This window comes from Thunnus thynnus, chromosome 4, assembly GCF_963924715.1.
Source record: "Thunnus thynnus chromosome 4, fThuThy2.1, whole genome shotgun sequence".
Lineage (NCBI taxonomy): Eukaryota > Metazoa > Chordata > Actinopteri > Scombriformes > Scombridae > Thunnus > Thunnus thynnus.
In genome coordinates, this window is record NC_089520.1 from 9,216,442 (window position 1) to 9,234,278 (window position 17,837).

The 17,837-nt window shown below is 37.4% G+C and overlaps 3 protein-coding genes across 3 annotated transcripts; all 3 read left to right on the forward strand.

Annotated features, from left to right (window-relative positions):
* The first annotated feature begins 1,257 nt into the window (after nt 1-1,257).
* Nucleotides 1,258-3,769, forward strand: LOC137182233 (transcription factor HES-5-like). The gene is made up of 2 exons (XM_067588559.1): nt 1,258-2,212; nt 2,323-3,769. Exons 1-2 carry the CDS (start codon nt 2,090-2,092, stop codon nt 2,743-2,745), a joined length of 546 nt encoding a protein of 181 aa, XP_067444660.1. The 5' UTR covers nt 1,258-2,089; the 3' UTR covers nt 2,746-3,769.
* A 2,478-nt stretch (nt 3,770-6,247) lies between these two features.
* Nucleotides 6,248-7,751, forward strand: LOC137182234 (transcription factor HES-4-like). Its single transcript, XM_067588560.1, has 2 exons — nt 6,248-6,310; nt 6,422-7,751. Exons 1-2 carry the CDS (start codon nt 6,248-6,250, stop codon nt 6,758-6,760), a joined length of 402 nt encoding a protein of 133 aa, XP_067444661.1. The 3' UTR covers nt 6,761-7,751.
* A 6,190-nt stretch (nt 7,752-13,941) lies between these two features.
* LOC137182235 (transcription factor HES-4-like) lies at nt 13,942-15,636 on the forward strand. The gene is made up of 2 exons (XM_067588562.1): nt 13,942-14,580; nt 14,692-15,636. The coding sequence occupies exons 1-2, from the start codon at nt 14,458-14,460 to the stop codon at nt 15,022-15,024; spliced, it is 456 nt and encodes a 151-aa protein (XP_067444663.1). The 5' UTR covers nt 13,942-14,457; the 3' UTR covers nt 15,025-15,636.
* The last annotated feature ends 2,201 nt before the right edge of the window (nt 15,637-17,837 follow it).

Genomic DNA, 17,837 nt, shown 5'->3' on the forward strand with positions numbered 1-17,837 from the left:
ACTTTCCACACTGAATTCATTGAATTCAATTACTGTTCCAAACTTTAGTTGAAAAATATAACAATTAAATTCCACATGAACACTAGTTGTGTATTCATGATGTAGCTATAGATAATACTTTGTGAAACAGTTCCATTAGGATGTTTGATGACGTGTCATTATCAATTTTATGTCACTCTGCTGTTGGGCAAGTTATCAAACCAAATTAGAAAACTTACATTTCAAAGACACTTTTACTTCAACATCCTTTTGGTATAACTGTAAGTTGTAAGTCTTTTAATGTAAACAGTTTAATCTTAATCGTTCTCCTTATTTAAAGAGGCCTGATATTGCATCTAATGTGATGCATAATGAGACACACTTCTATTGTTCCTCCAGTGAAAGCAGTGAAAACACAGAGTGTGGGAAACCAGAGGAAACTCACTCACAGAGCCCCTGCAGGACAATAGATCCAGACCTTTGGCCTCAGGAGACAGAGGTTGAGAGGGACTTTGGCTTCCAAAAGAGAAACTTTCTTACCTGTTAAAAATCATATAGTCAATTTTAACTTTTTCTTTCAATGAGTGAAATCCTCTTCAGTTTTATATATTTCCATTTACAAAAGTGGAGACTTAGCAAAGTCACTAAGTAAGTTTGTGAGGCAGATTGTGACCCTAAAATTGCTATTTGGAAATCAAAATTTATCTTTATCAATTTTGCTGACTGTATAATCACAGCAAAGTATCACATGTTGACCTCAGCATATTGGTTATATTTAGACTATAGGTGTTTTGAATATTTAAATGTCTAAGGTGATTTCTCCACTGGTTTCCATTACTGCCAATTTGATAAGCTATACACTGTAAACAGAAAAAGAAAAAATATAACTCCCTCAGCATGTAAAAAAAAAAAAAAAAACTCGAAAAGTCTATTTGGATTTAGAGACATCCTTAAATTTATTTTAATGGAGAGAGTGTGGGAAAGCTCTGGAGAGACGAATTAAGCCTTATAAAGATTCTCGACCCATCCAGCCTCCTATTCTCCAGAGGGATTTTGCACACTTCAGGAAACAGCTGTCTCAACCTCCCACCCTCATGTATAGAGCTGAAATTTTGATCCAGTAGGTGACAAAATGAAGAAATTGTGATTGGATGTTTGAAATGTGCAAAAATGATTGGATGTTGACTAAATATTTTGCCAAAACAATTGAGCGGACTCTTCATGATAAGAATTTAATAACAATTTCAAACTTTACAAACTGTCAGAGCCAGCCAATGGTGTTCTTTCCCTCCAGATGGTTGGTGACGTCAGGCTCAGTTTCTACTTCAACATCCGTCCAGTATCAGTCACAAAAGCTCCATTCAAAGTCCCTTTGTGGTTCATTGACCACAGCATTCAAAGAGTCAGTGTGGGAAACTCAGATCAACTTTTTACTCACACTGGAGACAAGGCACAAGTCAGGAGACTGCTACATCTGGACGGCAGCGTGATTGTTGCACTCAAGTTTTAAAAATACCATTACTATCACACTCATATTTAATGCCTGGCAGAATTGGCTTCTAAATGACAGTATCATGAATTAAACAAAATTTGGGAAAAATATCAAACTGTAGAAAATAAAAAAGGAAGTTGAATCATAAAGAAAAAATAGAAGATAAGTAGTGTAAGTTGGTTGATTTTAGGTCATGGCTCAACAGAATCATTAGAGACAAAAAGTCTATTTCTACTTATTTTTAAAATCAGTTAACACTTCATATAGTATTTTTTTTTATCCTTAATGTACTTAATTGTCTTTCTCCCACGTGTGTGATGGAACAATCAGCGTGTGTTCAAAGTCATTGATCTCAGCATCAGGCAGCAGATCTGGTCTCTACAGGGTCACCACTTTCCCAGATTCACACAGAGCTCTGTGAGTCTCTCTCCATCATCCCCCCAGTCCTCCACCTGTTCCCCTGAGATCTAACCATTGTCCCCCAGGCATTAACAGCATTCAGCATGCTGCATCCTCTTTTGTCTCACCAAGCTCTCTGATTGGATGAGACTGTGAGAAACTTCAACCAGACCAAGACCCACACATTCATATGGAGATGTGGGACTATAAATAGGAGGGATGAAGCCAGCAGAGATCAGATTCTCTCTACAGAGACCTCTACAGCACAGAGATCCAGCTATGGCACCTACAATCACTGCAGCAATGACCAACTCTCAGGACCATCTGACTCTGACCCACAAGGTAAATTGAAGATTCATGATGACTTCATCTTTTCATGACAGGTTGCTCTTTTTATGCTAACATTAAACTCCAGAATAAGTTAATTAATGACTTTCTTCTTCTTTCTGCAGCTCAGAAAGCCTCTGGTGGAGAAGTTACGCAGAGAGCGAATCAACAGCAGCATTGAGCAGCTCAAGTCTCTCCTGGGTCCAGAGTTCCTAAAACAGCAGCCAGACTCCAAGCTGGAGAAAGCAGACATCCTGGAGATGACAGTTTGCTTCCTGAGACGACTGCAGCAAAAACATCAAGCTGTTCACTCAGCAGCTGTGGATCAGGGCTACTCCAGGTGTGTCCAAGAAGTGGCACACTTCCTGTCCAAGGAAAAGGTGATGACACAGTCCCAGAGTCAACTGCTGAACCACTTCAACAAGCTGCAGTCTTCCTCTGATAAGTCCCTGAGAGAGGCTGACTTCTCTCCTCTGAGCTCCACAGTCCAGACCAGCATCACCAAAGAGAAGAGTCCAGTCAACAGCGCCCTCTGGAGGCCGTGGTAGACTCATACAGACTGGAGACACTACCAGACAAACTGAGATGACCATGTTGGTCAAAGATTACTGGACTGAATCATTTGAGATTTAATTCACTTGTTCTTCTGTATACAGAAGGCTGATTTGTGTGTTTTTGTATTTGTGCTAGAGACATTTCCTAAGGAAATGACAGCAACAATATCTTTCAAGTGAAGAAAGAGCATCTCGTCATGCATGTAGCATGAACTAAATCTGATTGCATCGGCAATTGTTATTATTCCTTATTGTACTTCATGTATTGGTAGTATAATGCTATGGTGACATTTGTTACCTTTTGATTGGTATTGATCATCTTGATCAAAATGTAACTGTCCTTTTTATGGACATATTGTTATAATGGACTTTACCTCACTTTAATCTCTGTGATTAGTCAAAACTGATCTGTTGTAAGATCCATTTATCCTTTTTTCTAAAAAGTTTGCTTAAAATCATGCTATCACAATTTTCTAGTGATACTTTAATGCCTCTCTACATGACATGTATTGTTTCAATATAATGCCATGGTGATATTTGTTACTTCTTGATTAGTATTAATCATTCTGAACAAAAATCTTAATTGTCCGTTATATGGATATTTTATCATAGTGGACTTTACCCCACTTCATGTGATTACTCAGAAATGATCTGTTTTAAGATCAATGTGTTTATTCTTTTACTGTAAAAGCTTTGATTAAGGTCACACTGTCACAGTTTTCTAGTGACAACATAATATTTTCATATTGAAAATCAATTGAATTTTGTGATCATTTAGAACAATGCCATCTGTTGTAAGATCAGTGTAAAGTTTTTAATCCATTTGGAAAAGATTTCAAAGGACAGTGAGAACTGTGTCCTCAAATACTGTCAATTGTTTGTCTTTTATAAAGACAGCTGTTCCTTTACTCTGTCTGAGTACAGTGTGTCTTGTAGAAATCTACAAGTTGTTGTTGTGATGTATCATCACGTCTTATTGAATCTTGCAACCTTTATGTGGCTCATTGTGCCACGTTGAATAAACAAACAGTGCAAGTTGCTAAATTTGTGTTTTCATGTATTTTGTGTCATATTTTACCTCTTTATACTGACAAAAGTGACTTTCCACACTTAACTCATTGAATTCAATTACTGTTCCAACCTTTAGTTGAAAAATATTCAATACACAGTAATTATGCACCCATGATGTAGGTTAAGATAATACTTTGTGAAGCCGTTCCATTAAGATGTTTGATGAAGTGTTTTTATCCATTTTATGTCACTCTGCTGTAGGTCAAACCATCAAAACAAATTAGAAAACTTACATTTCAAAGACACCTTTACTTCAACATCTTTTTGGTATAACTGTAAGTTGTAAGTCTTTTAATGTAAACAGTTTAATCTCAATCGTTCTCCTTAAAGAGGCCTGATATTGCATCTAATGTGATGCATAATGAGACACACTTCTATTGTTCCTCCAGTGAAAGCAGTGAAAACACAGAGTGTGGGAAACCAGAGGAAACTCACTCACAGAGCCCCCACAGGACAATAGATCCAGACCTTTGGCCTCAGGAGACAGAGGTTAAAAGAGACTCTAGCCCCCAAAAACTGAAAACATTCTTATCTGTTTAAAATGTAAATCTTTTCTTCCATTGATTGAAATCACTGTCACCAGTTTTATATATTGCCATTTTCCTAAAGTTAGCAAAGTCACTGAATAATACTTCCAATTTTACTTCAAATTGAGCCCCTGCAGGACAATAGATCCAGACCTTTGGCCTCAGGAGACAGAGGTTAAAAGAGACTCTCCAAAAACTGAAAACATTCTTCTATATGTTTAAAATCATAGATTCAATTTGAACTTTTTCTTCTTTTGATTAAAAACACCTCCACCAGTTGTATATAGTGCCATTTCCAAAAGTTGGGACTTGGAATAGTAAATGTAAATACATTTGTGAGGCACAACGTGACCCTGAAATTGTTATTCAGAATACAAAACATATCAGATTTGAGTTTTCAAAATTTCAATAACATTTCAGGATTATGGCCTTAAAACACTTTGGCTTTGAAAACAAGACAATGGGAAAATGTTCAGTGTTTTGCTAACTGTATGAGCACAGCAAAATATCAAACATTGACTTCAGCATATATTGGTTATATTTAGACTATAGATCTGTTGAATATTTAAATGACTAAGATGATTTCTCCACTAGTTTCCATTACTCCCAAGTTGACTTTCTATATATTTTGAAATTAAATCTCAATGTGTTGTACATTGTAAAAAGAAAAAAACATAATTGACTCCAAGTGTTAAAAAGACTCCTCAAAAATTCAGTTTGGATTTAGGCACATGCCTAAATTCCTTTAAATGGACAGAGTGTGGGAAAGCTCTGGAGAGCAGAGTTGAGCCTGATTAGCATCATCAACCCCACCAGCAGCCTCCTATTCTCCAAAGTGATATGGCACACTTCAGGGAAACAGCTGTCTCAACCTCCCAGCCTCATGTATAGAGATGAAATTCTGATCCAGTTGTTGAAAAAATGGCACAAATTTTACTTAATGTTGAAAATGTCTGAAAAATATTTGATAGTGATTAGATGATTCTCAAAATTTAATAACAATTTCAAACTTTACAAACTGTCAGAGCCAGCCAATGGTGTTCTTTCCCTCCAGATGGTTGGTGACGTCAGGCTCTGTTTCTACTACAACACCCGTCCAGTATCAGTCACAAAAGCTCCATTCAAAGTCCCTTTGTGGTTCATTGACCACAGCATTCAAGGAGTCAGTGTGGGAAACTCAGATCCACGTTTTACTCACAGAGGACAAGGCACAAGTCAGAAGACTGCTACATCTGGACGACAGCGTGATTGTTGCGTTCAACTTTTTTAAAATACCTTTTAAGCAAATGATGTGCATCACAGTTGTTTTTAATACCCAACAGAATTGATTTCCAAATTACAGTATTTTAAATTTAAAGAAAAAATTAGGAACACAGAAAAAAATTTGAAAATAAAAAATGTAAATAGAGTGAGTGGCTTGATTTTATGTTATAGCTATATAGAAGTGTAGTAAATTCTATATCCACTGATTTTTAACTGTGAGTCATACAGTGCTTTTACCATGGATGTAATTAATTTTCTTCTCCCACGTGTGTGATGGGATGATCAGCGTGTGCTCAGTCAAAGTCATTGATCTCAGCATCAGGCAGCAGTTTTGCTCTCTACAGGGTCACCACTTTCCCAGATTCACACAGCTCTGTGAGTCTCTCTCCATCACCCCCCCAGTCCTCCACCTGTTCCCCTGAGATCTAACCATTGTCCCCCAGGCATTAACAGCATTCGGCGTGTGTATCCTTTATTGTATCATCAAGCCCTCTGATTGGCTGAGACTGTGAGAAACTTCAACCAGACTGAGACCCACACATTCATATGGAGATGTGGGACTATAAATAGGAGGGATGAAGCCAGCAGAGATCAGATTCTCTCTACAGAGACCTCTACAGCACAGAGATCCAGCTATGGCACCTACAATCACTGCAGCAATGACCAACTCTCATGACCATCTGACTCTGACCCACAAGGTAAATTGAAGATTCATGATGACTTCATCTTGTCATGAGAGGTTGTCATTGTTCATGCTATCATTAAACTCCAGAATAAGTTGATTAATGACTTTGTTTTTCTTTCTGCAGCTCAGAAAGCCTCTGGTGGAGAAGTTACGCAGAGAGCGAATCAACAGCAGCATTGAGCAGCTCAAGTCTCTCCTGGGTCCAGAGTTCGTCAAACAGCAGCCAGACTCCAAGCTGGAGAAAGCAGACATCCTGGAGATGACAGTTTGCTTCCTGACACAGCTGCAGCAGCAGAATCAACAGCAAGGAAGACTGCTGAACCACTTCAACAAGCTGCAGTCTTCCTCTGATAAGAACCTGAGAGAGGCTGACTTCTCTCCTCTGAGCTCCACAGTCCAGACCCAGACCAGCATCACCGAAGAGAAGAGTCCAGTCAACAGCGCCCTCTGGAGGCCGTGGTAGACTCATACAGACTGGAGACACTACCAGACAAACTGAGATGACCATGTTGGTCAAAGATTACTGGACTGAATGATTTGAGTTTTAATTCACTTGTTCTTCTGTATACAGAAGTCTAATTTGTGTGTTTTTGTATTTGTGCTAGATGACATTTCCTGAGGAAATGACAGCAACAATATCTTCCAAGTGAAGAAAGAGCATCTTGTCATGCATGTAGCATGAACTCAATCTGATTGCATCAGCAATTATTATTATTCCTTACTGTACTTCATGTATTAGTAGTATATAATGCTATGGTAACATCTGTTACTTTTTAATTGGTATTGATCATCTTGATCAAACTTTTAACTGTCCTTTTTATGGACATATTGTTATAATGGACTTTACCTCACTTTAATCTCTGTGATTACTAAAAACTGATCTGTTGTAAGATCCAATTATCCTTTTTTCTAAAAAGTTTGCTTATCAAGCTATCACTATTTTCTAGTGATACTTTTATGCCTCACTGCATGAAATGTATTGTTACAATATAATGCCATGGTGATATTGATTAGAATTAATCATTTTAAACAAAAATCTTAATTGTCCGTTTTATGGATATTTTATCATAGTGGACTTTACCCCACTTCATGTGATTACTCAGAAATGATCTGTTTTAAGATCAATGTGTTTATTCTTTTACTGTAAAAGCTTTGATTAAGGTCACACTGTCACAGTTTTCCAGTGACAACATAATATTTTCATATTGAGAATCAATTGAATTTTGTGATCATTAAGAACAATGCCATCTGTTGTAAGATCAGTGTAAAGTTTTTAATCCATTTGGAAAAGATTTCAAAGGACAGTGAGAACTGTGTCCTCGAATACTGTCAATTGTTTGTCTTTTATAAAGACAGCTGTTCCTTTACTCTCTCTGAGTACAGTGTGTCTTGTAGAAATCTACAAGTTGTTGTTGTGATGTATCATCACGTCTTATTGAATCTTGTAAACTTTATGTGGCTCATTGTGCCAAGTTGAATAAACAAACAATGCCAATTTCAAATTTTATGTTTTCATGTTATTTTCTCCCACAGTTACTTGGCATGGCCAGTATCATGGTATTAAAGTATAACACGGTAATTCAAAATCCAGATGGAATGATTTTCAATACCACCAAAAGCGTATTCTCCTTTTAAACTGACACAGAGATGCCCTATTAACTGCACACATGCCACCAGAGGTCAGTCAGTCATCATGTAAGCAACTGGTGGAACAGGCAGGCAGGCAGTGCCAGTGGGGATAGAAGACTTGTCCCCTGCCCTGCATCTGTTTGCTATTATTTGGGGTTCAGATCAGATGATACAGGTGAGCCAACCTACAAATTGTCGTGAAAGAGGGTAACACAAACCTCCATTTGCACCTCCATTTGCGTCTCCCATTAAGCTGAGCAGGAACATTTTGAATATTCTGGCACAAGCAGTGTGCAGGCGCCAATGGTATAGGGAGGGGACTCATGGAGGGGCCTCCTCAAAAAATTGTAACCCATTTATTGAAAAATAGGTGTAGGGCTTATGTGAAAAAATGCAATTAATGACTTCACATTGTAGAGTCATGAATATTCAATTAATACAGTAAAATGCTAAAATCTCATATTTTTGTACAGCGTCAGGGTCAAAACATCAGATTAACCAGCTACCTTCAGCTGGTTGTTTGGTGAGTTACTTAAGAAAGTGAGAAGAAAAAAAAAAAACATGCCACAGCTGTCTGGAAGATACAGACATTATGATCTGTTTGTTCTGCAGCACAGTTCAGTTACATCAGTCTCAGTCAAAAATAGTTTAAGCCACAAGATGTAAAATACTACTCCAAAAATACTAAAACAAGCTCTTTATGGTTAAAATGGATCTTTTGACAGCAGCCTGTGGGAAATCGGACTGTGGAAATGCTCAAACTGCAGACAGCTGACCAACATTTATCACCTGCCAGGAATCCAACTGATTATCTGAGAGCCATAATGTTGATTGTTCAGGTAACTAATCAGACATCCTGACCGCCAGCTACACACCAAACGCCAGCCTTTCTGGCAGAAATTCAACACGATTCTAAAATTAATCCTAATTCCAGATTAAATTTGGGCTTAATCCATACATTGTCTCTCCAGCTTTAGCTGCTACATATGTTTGTTTTTTGTTGACAAAGCCTGGGAGGTATGAAAAAAATTTATACTGCCCAAGCGGAATAGTTACTCACTACATAATGACAAAAGCGACTTTCCATACTTAATTTATTGAATTCAATTAATGTTTCAACATTTAATTGATGAAACAAAACAATTCAACCCACTCACTACCCATCATGTACCCATGATGTAGCTAAAGATAGTACTTTGTGAAGCAGTTCCATTATGATGTTTGATGAAGTGGCTTTTATCAAATTTATATCACTCTATTTATATGCATTTACATTTTAAAGATACTTTTACTTGACCATCTTCTTGTTATAACTGTCAGTTATAGGTGTTCTAAGGTAAAAAAAAAATAAATAAAAAATTAACCATTCCCCTTATTTAAGGAGGTCACACATTGTATCTAAGATGTATAATGAGACACACTTCTATTGTTCCTCCAGTGAAAGCAGTGAAAACACAAAGTGTGGGAAACCAGAGGAAACTCACTCACAGAGCCCCTGTAGGACAATAGATCCAGACCTTTGGCCTCAGGAGACAGAGGTTAAAAGAGACTCTAACCCCAAAAACTGAAAACATTCTTATCTGTTTAAAAGGTAAATCTTTTCTTCCATTGATTGAAATCACTGTCACCATTTTTATATATTGCCATTTTCCTAAAATTAGCAAAGTCACTGAGTAATACTTCCAATTTGAGTTTCTACATGTTTTGAAATAAAATATTGATGAGCTGTACACTGTAAAAAGAAAAAAACTCTAAATGAAAGAGCTATTAGAATAACAAAAAGCTTGTTACCGTGAATCTACTAATCCATTATTCATAGGTTAAAATCTTAAGTTATTGTGCATTTAAAAATATTGGAAATATTTTTTCAAGTTAGGAATAAAAACCTTCCTGTTTGTATTCAACAATTTTTTAAATCAAGAGAAGGAAAGTATAATTTAAGACGGTTGTGTATCTTTGAAACATGTAAAGTGAGAATCAATGTAAAACACAGTTTCAGTTTTGGGAGACAAACTAATGAATGGTCTTAGTGACATGTTTTTGTGTAACTCTCTGTTGAGTTTCAAAAAAGTCTTAAAATTTAAAATAATTAAGTATTACAACGTAAAATGATTAAAATGTAAAAGAATTAGAATTACGATTTAGATCAAGTTTTCTTTTTTTTCTTTCTTTCGTACTGCTGATATTCTGGGTTATTTTATGGATTGTATAGGATAGGCAAAAATAAGCCTTGGGGGTCAGTCTATTTATTTTTCATTCACTGATTATGTGAATTTCATTGTGTGAAATGACTTGGTGTAAACATGTATGATGATGTTTTGTCAGTTGCATACCCACACAAATTGTTAAGTTTTGTTCCTCATAATGTATGACTGAAATAAACTATTCACTCATTCATTCATTCATTCATTCAACTCCTCAAAAGGTCAATTGTGATGTTGGCATTTGCCTAAATTCCTTTAAATGGACAGAGTGTGGAAAAGCTCTGGAGAGCAAAGTGGAGCTTGATTAGGATCCTCAACCCCACCAGCAGCCGACTATTCTCCAAAGGGATTTGGCACACTTCAGGAAACAGCTGTCTTAACCTCCCATCCTCATAAACGGAGCTGAAAGCGGTGAAAGTGTGGGAAACCAGAGGAAACTCACTCACAGAGCCCCCTGTGGGACAACAGATCCAGACCTTTGCCTTGAGGAAACAGAGGTTAAAAGAGACTCTAGCTCCCGAATTGGAAACTTTCTTAACTGAAAATCATAAAGTCAATTTTAACTTTTTCTTCATATAATTAAAATCATCTTTTATATGTTGCCATTTCCAAAAGTGGGGACTTAGCAAAGTCACTATAGTTTGTGACACAGATTGTGACCCTTAAATTGTCATTATAATTCAATCATATGTGGGTTTTCAAAATTTCCATAACATTTCAAAAACAAGATATGAAAACAAAATATTGTGTAGACTCATAAAAACTGGAGTCACTACCAGACAAACTGACATGTTGGTCAAAGATTACTGGACTGAATTATTTTATTTTATTTCATGGAAGCCTGTGTTTTTTTAAATTTATGCTAGATGACATTTCCTAACTGTAACAGTTTTCCTATGATGATGTGATTCTTAGATTGACAATGTTTGAAGTTAACCATTTCCCTCCTTAAAGAGGTCACACATTGTATCTAGAGTGATGCATAATGAGGCACACTTCCATTGTTCCTCCACTGAAAGCAGTAAAAGGGCAGAGTGTGGGAAACCAGTGAAACCTCACTCACAGAGCCCCTGTGGGACAATAGATCCAGACCTCTGTCCATAGGGATGGGCATTAAAAGGGACTCTGCTGCCCTAAATGGAGATCATTTAATCTGATCCTGATAGATATCACAATTTCATCTTGTCTAAAATTATATTCTTAGGGCTTTGCACAGTTTTTGAAAATGATTCTGTCGGTGAAATATCTAACCTGCCTGTCCTATGTATCACTACACATGAAGCAAATTCACACCCTCATGGCTTTGAAAAGGAGACAGTTAGCTTTCATGGTCTAAAACACTTTCTCAATCTTATCCATCTTTCACCTGTTTCAATAAAGAAGTGGCTGTTTGCTTGTTAATTTGCCTTCGAGCTTATTCAAAATGAACATTTGAAATTATTGTCAGTCAATAATTCTGTCAGAGTACTGATATGAAGTTGTACACTTAATGGTAGTTTGTTCAGTTGGAAAAAAGGTTATCAACACTATTACTCATAAGAGTCTCCTCTCCTCAACATGCCCAATGCCTATTTCATATATTTTTAATGAACCACCAGCACAACAAAGCTAACCCAGGTCAACACAAGTCTTTAAAAAAAATTAAAACTTTACTCATCAAACAACCAGCTGAAGGTAAAATGTGACATGAAGGTCATGTCACATTTTATCTGAATGGACAAAGCCGCTTAATCTGATGTTTTGCGTCTGATCTGGTACAAAAATATGAGATTTTAGCATTTTATTGTATTAATTAATTATTCATGACATGACAATGTGAAGTCATCAACTCAATTTTTCACATATGCCTTATGTACCAACTTAAACCCTCCTGTTATGTTCTGGGTCAAATTGACCCGTTTTAAAGTTTGACGATCTAGGAAAAATAGTTAAAAGTATTTTTTCAGTATGAAACTTCTTCTGCTTGCCTTAATTAGTGTAATCAACATATAATATGAAAATGGTTCATCTCACATATTTGCAACCACCCCCTGCATGTTTATATCACATAGATACTGTTCGGGTCAATTTGACCCAGCAGTCAAACTGGAGGTAAAAGGGTGTCAGAAATGTCAGACTACTTTTTTCTTTGCAACTGTGAGACATATTTCATCCCAATCACTCACTCACTCACACACACACACACACACACACACACACACACACACACACACACACACAGAGCACACACACAGAGCACACACACACACTCAGTGCACACACAGAGCACACACACACACACACACACAGGTGCAGGTGTTATGATATTTGACGAGAACCATTTATGTTCTCGCGGGAAAACTCCACCCACATTCAATGGACACTCAACAGGGGAGGGGCAAAACATATAAAAGATTCTGTGCATGGGAGTCCTACCAACATTACACTCTGTCAGGCAAACCTTTACAAAATGAGCAGCAGAAGCAAAAGGATGACAGTCCAGGAGGCTCTGGAAGTCATCATTGATCATGACAGTGAAATGGAGGAGGATGTGTCTGAAGATGAAGACCATCTTGAGCTAAATTCTGATTCTAATGATTCTGATTTTGAACCAGATTCCTCCAAGCAAGACATTCATGTCAAAAAATGGTGAAATACAGTGGTTTTCATCCCCAAATATGCGTCAGGCAAAACTGTCTGCAGAAAACATAATCAAGACAGTGCCAGGGCCCACTAGTTATGTCATGATATGTCATTATCAATGTTATGTAAAACTATTGTGTTTTGTTTGTTGGTCTTTCAAAAGCAATAAAGTGGTGAAACATTTAAGAAAAAAGTTTGAACATGCATTTTTTTAATGAAAAACGAGTGAATTATCCTAATTGAACCATTACCTGTTAGAGGTAAGGAACACCATTGCACTAAATATTGATAGAATAGTTAGTAATGGAGTTAGTAATGAAATATTCACACTGCTTGTTAGGATTTTTTTTGTTTCGGACATCTTTTGGATAATTACACATACACTGGGCCAAATTGACCCAGGAACACCATTGCTGTTCCTGACAAATGAACATAACAGGAGGGTTAATGGGTTATTGTTTTTAGAGGAGGCCTAAGAGGCCACCCTCTACCCTTGGCGCCTGCACGCTGCTTGTGCCAGAATATTCAAAAAGTCCATTAGTAGTGGGGCACACGCCTGTTTTCTGTTAATGGACGGAGTGTGGGAAAGCTCTAGAGATCAGAGTTGAGTGTGAATGACATCCACCCCACCAGCAGCAGACTAATTCTCTAAAGGGATTTGGCACACTTCAGCAAACAGCTGCCTCAACCTCCCACTCTCATGTTTAGAGCTGAAATTTTGATGAGGAGTTAATTAGTACAACAGCATTACTTTGACTGGACGTCCAAAATCTATGATGATGACTGGAAGCTGACGAATGAGGTTCAAAACCATTTTTGTAACACTTTATGTTAGATTCATTGTTATTTCAAATTTTACTGCCAGCCAATGGTGTCCTTTCCCTCCAGATGGTTGGTGATGTCATTCTCTGTTTCTATAACAACACACAGCCAGCATCTGTCACAGGAGTCCCTTTGTGGATCATTGACCACAGTATACAGGGAGTCAGTGTGGGAAAGTGAGATCTACCTTCTACTCACACTGAGGCACGTGTCACAAGACTCTGTTACATCTGGACAGCAACATGATTATTGTCTAGAGTTTATTTCAAATGCCATGACTGTGAATCACACTGTTTTTTTTTCATATTTCTTAGTATTGTTTTGTGAAATTTTGTATTATTGATGAAAAAGCAATTGAGGCCAAAATGATCACATTATACATAATGAAATATCTTGACAAATGATCAATTCAAAATGGAGGATAAATGGCCTAAGTTTCACCCACTACATTTTAAATTTTGGCTCAATAAGAAGTGCTGAACAGAAAAAAACCCAAAACAATTTCCACTTAGTGTTTACATTTATTTCTATCTTACATGTAATTCAAACACCACAAATGTTTTCCCCTACATGTTTGATGGGATGATGAGCGTGTGCTCAGTCAAAGTCATTGATCTCAGCATCAGGCAGCAGATCTGGTCTCTACAGGGTCACCACTTTCCCAGATCCACACAGAGCTCTGTGAGTCTCTCTCCATCACCCCCCCCAGTCCTCCACCTGTTCCCCTGAGATCTAACCATTGTCCCCCAGGCATTAACAGCATTCAGCATGTTATATCCTCTTTTGTCTCACCAAGCTTTCTGATTGGATGAGACTGTGAGAAACTCCAGTCAGACCGAGACCCACACATTCATATGGAGATGTGGGACTATAAGTAGGAGGGATGAAACCAGCAGAGATCAGATTCTCTCTACAGAGACCTCTACAGCACAGAGATCCAGCTATGGCACCTACAATCATTGCAGCAATGACCAACTCTCAGGACCATCTGACTCTGACCCACAAGGTAAATTGAAGATTCATGATGACTTCATCTTTTCATGAGAAGTTGTCATTATTCATGCTAACACTAAACTTCAGAATAAGTTGATTAATGACTTTATTCTTCTTTCTGCAGCTCAGAAAGCCTCTGGTGGAGAAGTTACGCAGAGAGCGAATCAACAGCAGCATTGAGCAGCTCAAGTCTCTCCTGGGTCCAGAGTTCCTCAAACAGCAGCCAGACTCCAAGCTGGAGAAAGCAGACATCCTGGAGATGACAATTTGCTTCCTGACACAGCTGCAGCAGCAGAATCAACAGCAAGGAAGACTGCTGAACCACTTCAACAAGCTGCAGTCTTCCTCTGATAAGAACCTGAGAGAGGCTGACTTCTCTCCTCTGAGCTCCACAGTCCAGACCAGCATCACCAAAGAGAAGAGTCCAGTCAACAGCGCCCTCTGGAGGCCGTGGTAGACTCATACAGACTGGAGACACTACCAGACAAACTGAGATGACCATGTTGGTCAAAGATTACTGGACTGAATTATTTGAGATTTAATCTACTTGTTCTTCTGTATACAGAAGGCTGATTTGTGTGTTTTTGTATTTGTGCTAGATGACATTTCCTAAGGAAATGACAGCAACAATATCTTTCAAGTGAAGAAAGAGCATCTTGTCATGCATGTAGCATGAACTCAATCTGATTGCATCAGCAATTATTATGCCTCATTGTACTTCATGTATTTGCATTATATAATGCTATGGTAACATTTGTTACCTTTTGATTGGTATTGATCATCTTGATCAAAAATTCAAATGTCCTTTTTATGGACATATTGTTTTAATGGACTTTATGTTACTTTAATCTCTGTGATTAGTTAAAATTGATCTGTTGTAAGATCCAAAAGTTTTCTTAAAGTCACGCTATCACAATTTTCTAGTGATACTTTTATGCCTTGTGGCGCGTCATGTATTGTTACAATATAATGCTATTTTGGTATTTGTTACCTCTTGATTAGTATTAATCATTTTTAATGTCAATTGTTATATCTTAATGGATTCAAAAGTGATCTGTTTTAAGATCAGTGTGTTTATACTGTTACTGTAAAAGCTTTCATTAATGTCACACTGTCACAGTTTTCCAGTGATGATGTGATTTTTGAGAAACAATTGAATTTTGTGTTTATCAAGAATAATGTGATCTGTTGTAAGGTCAGTTTTTGCTTCTGCAAATTTGTTAATCCATTGGCAGTGAGAACTTTGTCCTCAAATACTGTTAATCAATTGTCTTTTATAAAGACAGCTGTTCCTTTACTCTCTCTGAGTACAGTGTGTCTTGTAGAAATCTACAAGTTGTTGTTGTGATGTATCATCACGTCTTGTTGAAACTTGCAAACTTTATGTGGCTCATTGTGCCACGTTGAATAAACAAACACTGCCAGTTGCAAATATGTTTTCTCATGTTATTCGTTGTCATGATTATCCTCTTTATAATTATGGAAAAGAGACTTTCTTCAGTTTTTCATTAAATATATCTGACTTAATTGATAGATGTCTCCATGATAGATCCTAACTCAAATATCAAGAGAAAATTCAGCACACATAGTATTTGTACATCTGTAACATACCTGTTAAGCGTGAATGTAAGCATAATCAGTTTTAATGTTGTTCAATTAAGATCTTTGTTGTAGAGAGATTGTCAATGTTATCTCACTCTATTTTTAAGGAGTAGGTCAAGTCATGAAACCAAATGAGAACATTTTTAATTGCAAATACAGTCTTGCTGCAGCATCTTATTGGCAAAACTGTCAGCTGCAGGTGTTTTAAAATAAAGTGTTTGAAGTTAACCATTTCCCTCTTTAAAGAGGTCACACATTGTATCTAGAGTGATGGATAATGAGGCACACTTCCATTGTTCCTTCATTGAAAGCAGTGAATGGGCAGAGTGTGGGAAACCAGTGAAACCTCACTCACAGAGCCCCTGTGGGACAATAGATCCAGACCTTTGTCCATAGGGATGGGCATTAAAAGGGACTCTGCTGCCCTCAGTGGAGATCATTTAATCTATTCCTGATAGATATCACAATTTCATCTTGTCTAAAACTATTACTCAAAAATGAGGGTCTCCTCTCAGTGACATGGCCACTTCATATCTTTTTTAAATGAAGCACCAGTACACTACAGAAGACGATATAGTGTTGCCTGTGTTATGTGTACCCAACACAAGTTTTAGTTAGTTTTACTAGTTAGCAAGCTGTTAGTTACATCTTCATTTTTCAATACATCAGACAGTGACATGTTGACAAAAATGCACAAGCAGCTGTGTTCAGTGTGAAAAATAGTGTAAGGTAACAGCACACCAGAGGCATGATGAAGCTAAGTTAGTCTTGTAAAATAATTATAGCGCTTTGCTCACCATACAACCAGCTGAGGCAGCAAGTGTTGGAGTTCAACCCTGTCAGGATAATCTTCATCCAGCCACTTGTACACTTGCCATAATGGTTTCCTTCAAAAGGTCAACGAGCTACACTTGCCATTGAGCACTTTTCTGGCCAATATGTCCAATGTTGCCTAAGTGGCATTAAAATTTTGAATGACATCTATCCATCCAATCACTTCTTGCATGAAAGATTTCATCGGAATAACTTTACTCGTGGATTCTGTGAGAGGGATATTGAGACTGTAGGACATATTTTCTTCCAGTGTGAATCTGTGCAGGAATTTTGGCTTTTATTTCAGAGCTGGCTTTAATCTAAGGACATATTGCTGCACCCTCTGAATGTGGTGTCAGTTAAAAATGGAGTACTTATGAATCAATCAATCAATCAGTTTTTATTTATATAGTGCCAAATCACAACAAAAGTCATCTCAGGGCATTTTTCACAAAGAGCAGGTCGATACCGTACTCTTTAATTTACAGAGACCCAACGATTCTTCAACGAAGAAGAAGAAGAAGAAGAAGAAGAAGAAGAAGAAGAAGAAAAAGAAGAAGAAGAAGAAGAAAGTCCAATGTTGCCTCCAAACTTAAAGGTGTTAGTTGGCTGAACTTCTTGGCTTGATGCCTCAAAATGTGACCAAAGGTGTTGCACCTTCTGGCCTCCCTACTGCTGGTGTACGTTAAACTTTGGGTTACAATAACTTTGTAAGATGTTTTCTAATGTTCATGTCTGACGTTTGCTTGCTAAATTGAGGTTGGCACATAGGTGGTACCTTTCCACAGTACACAAATATGATATTTTAGCATTTTACTGTATTAATTGATTATTTATGAGTCTAATATGTAATGT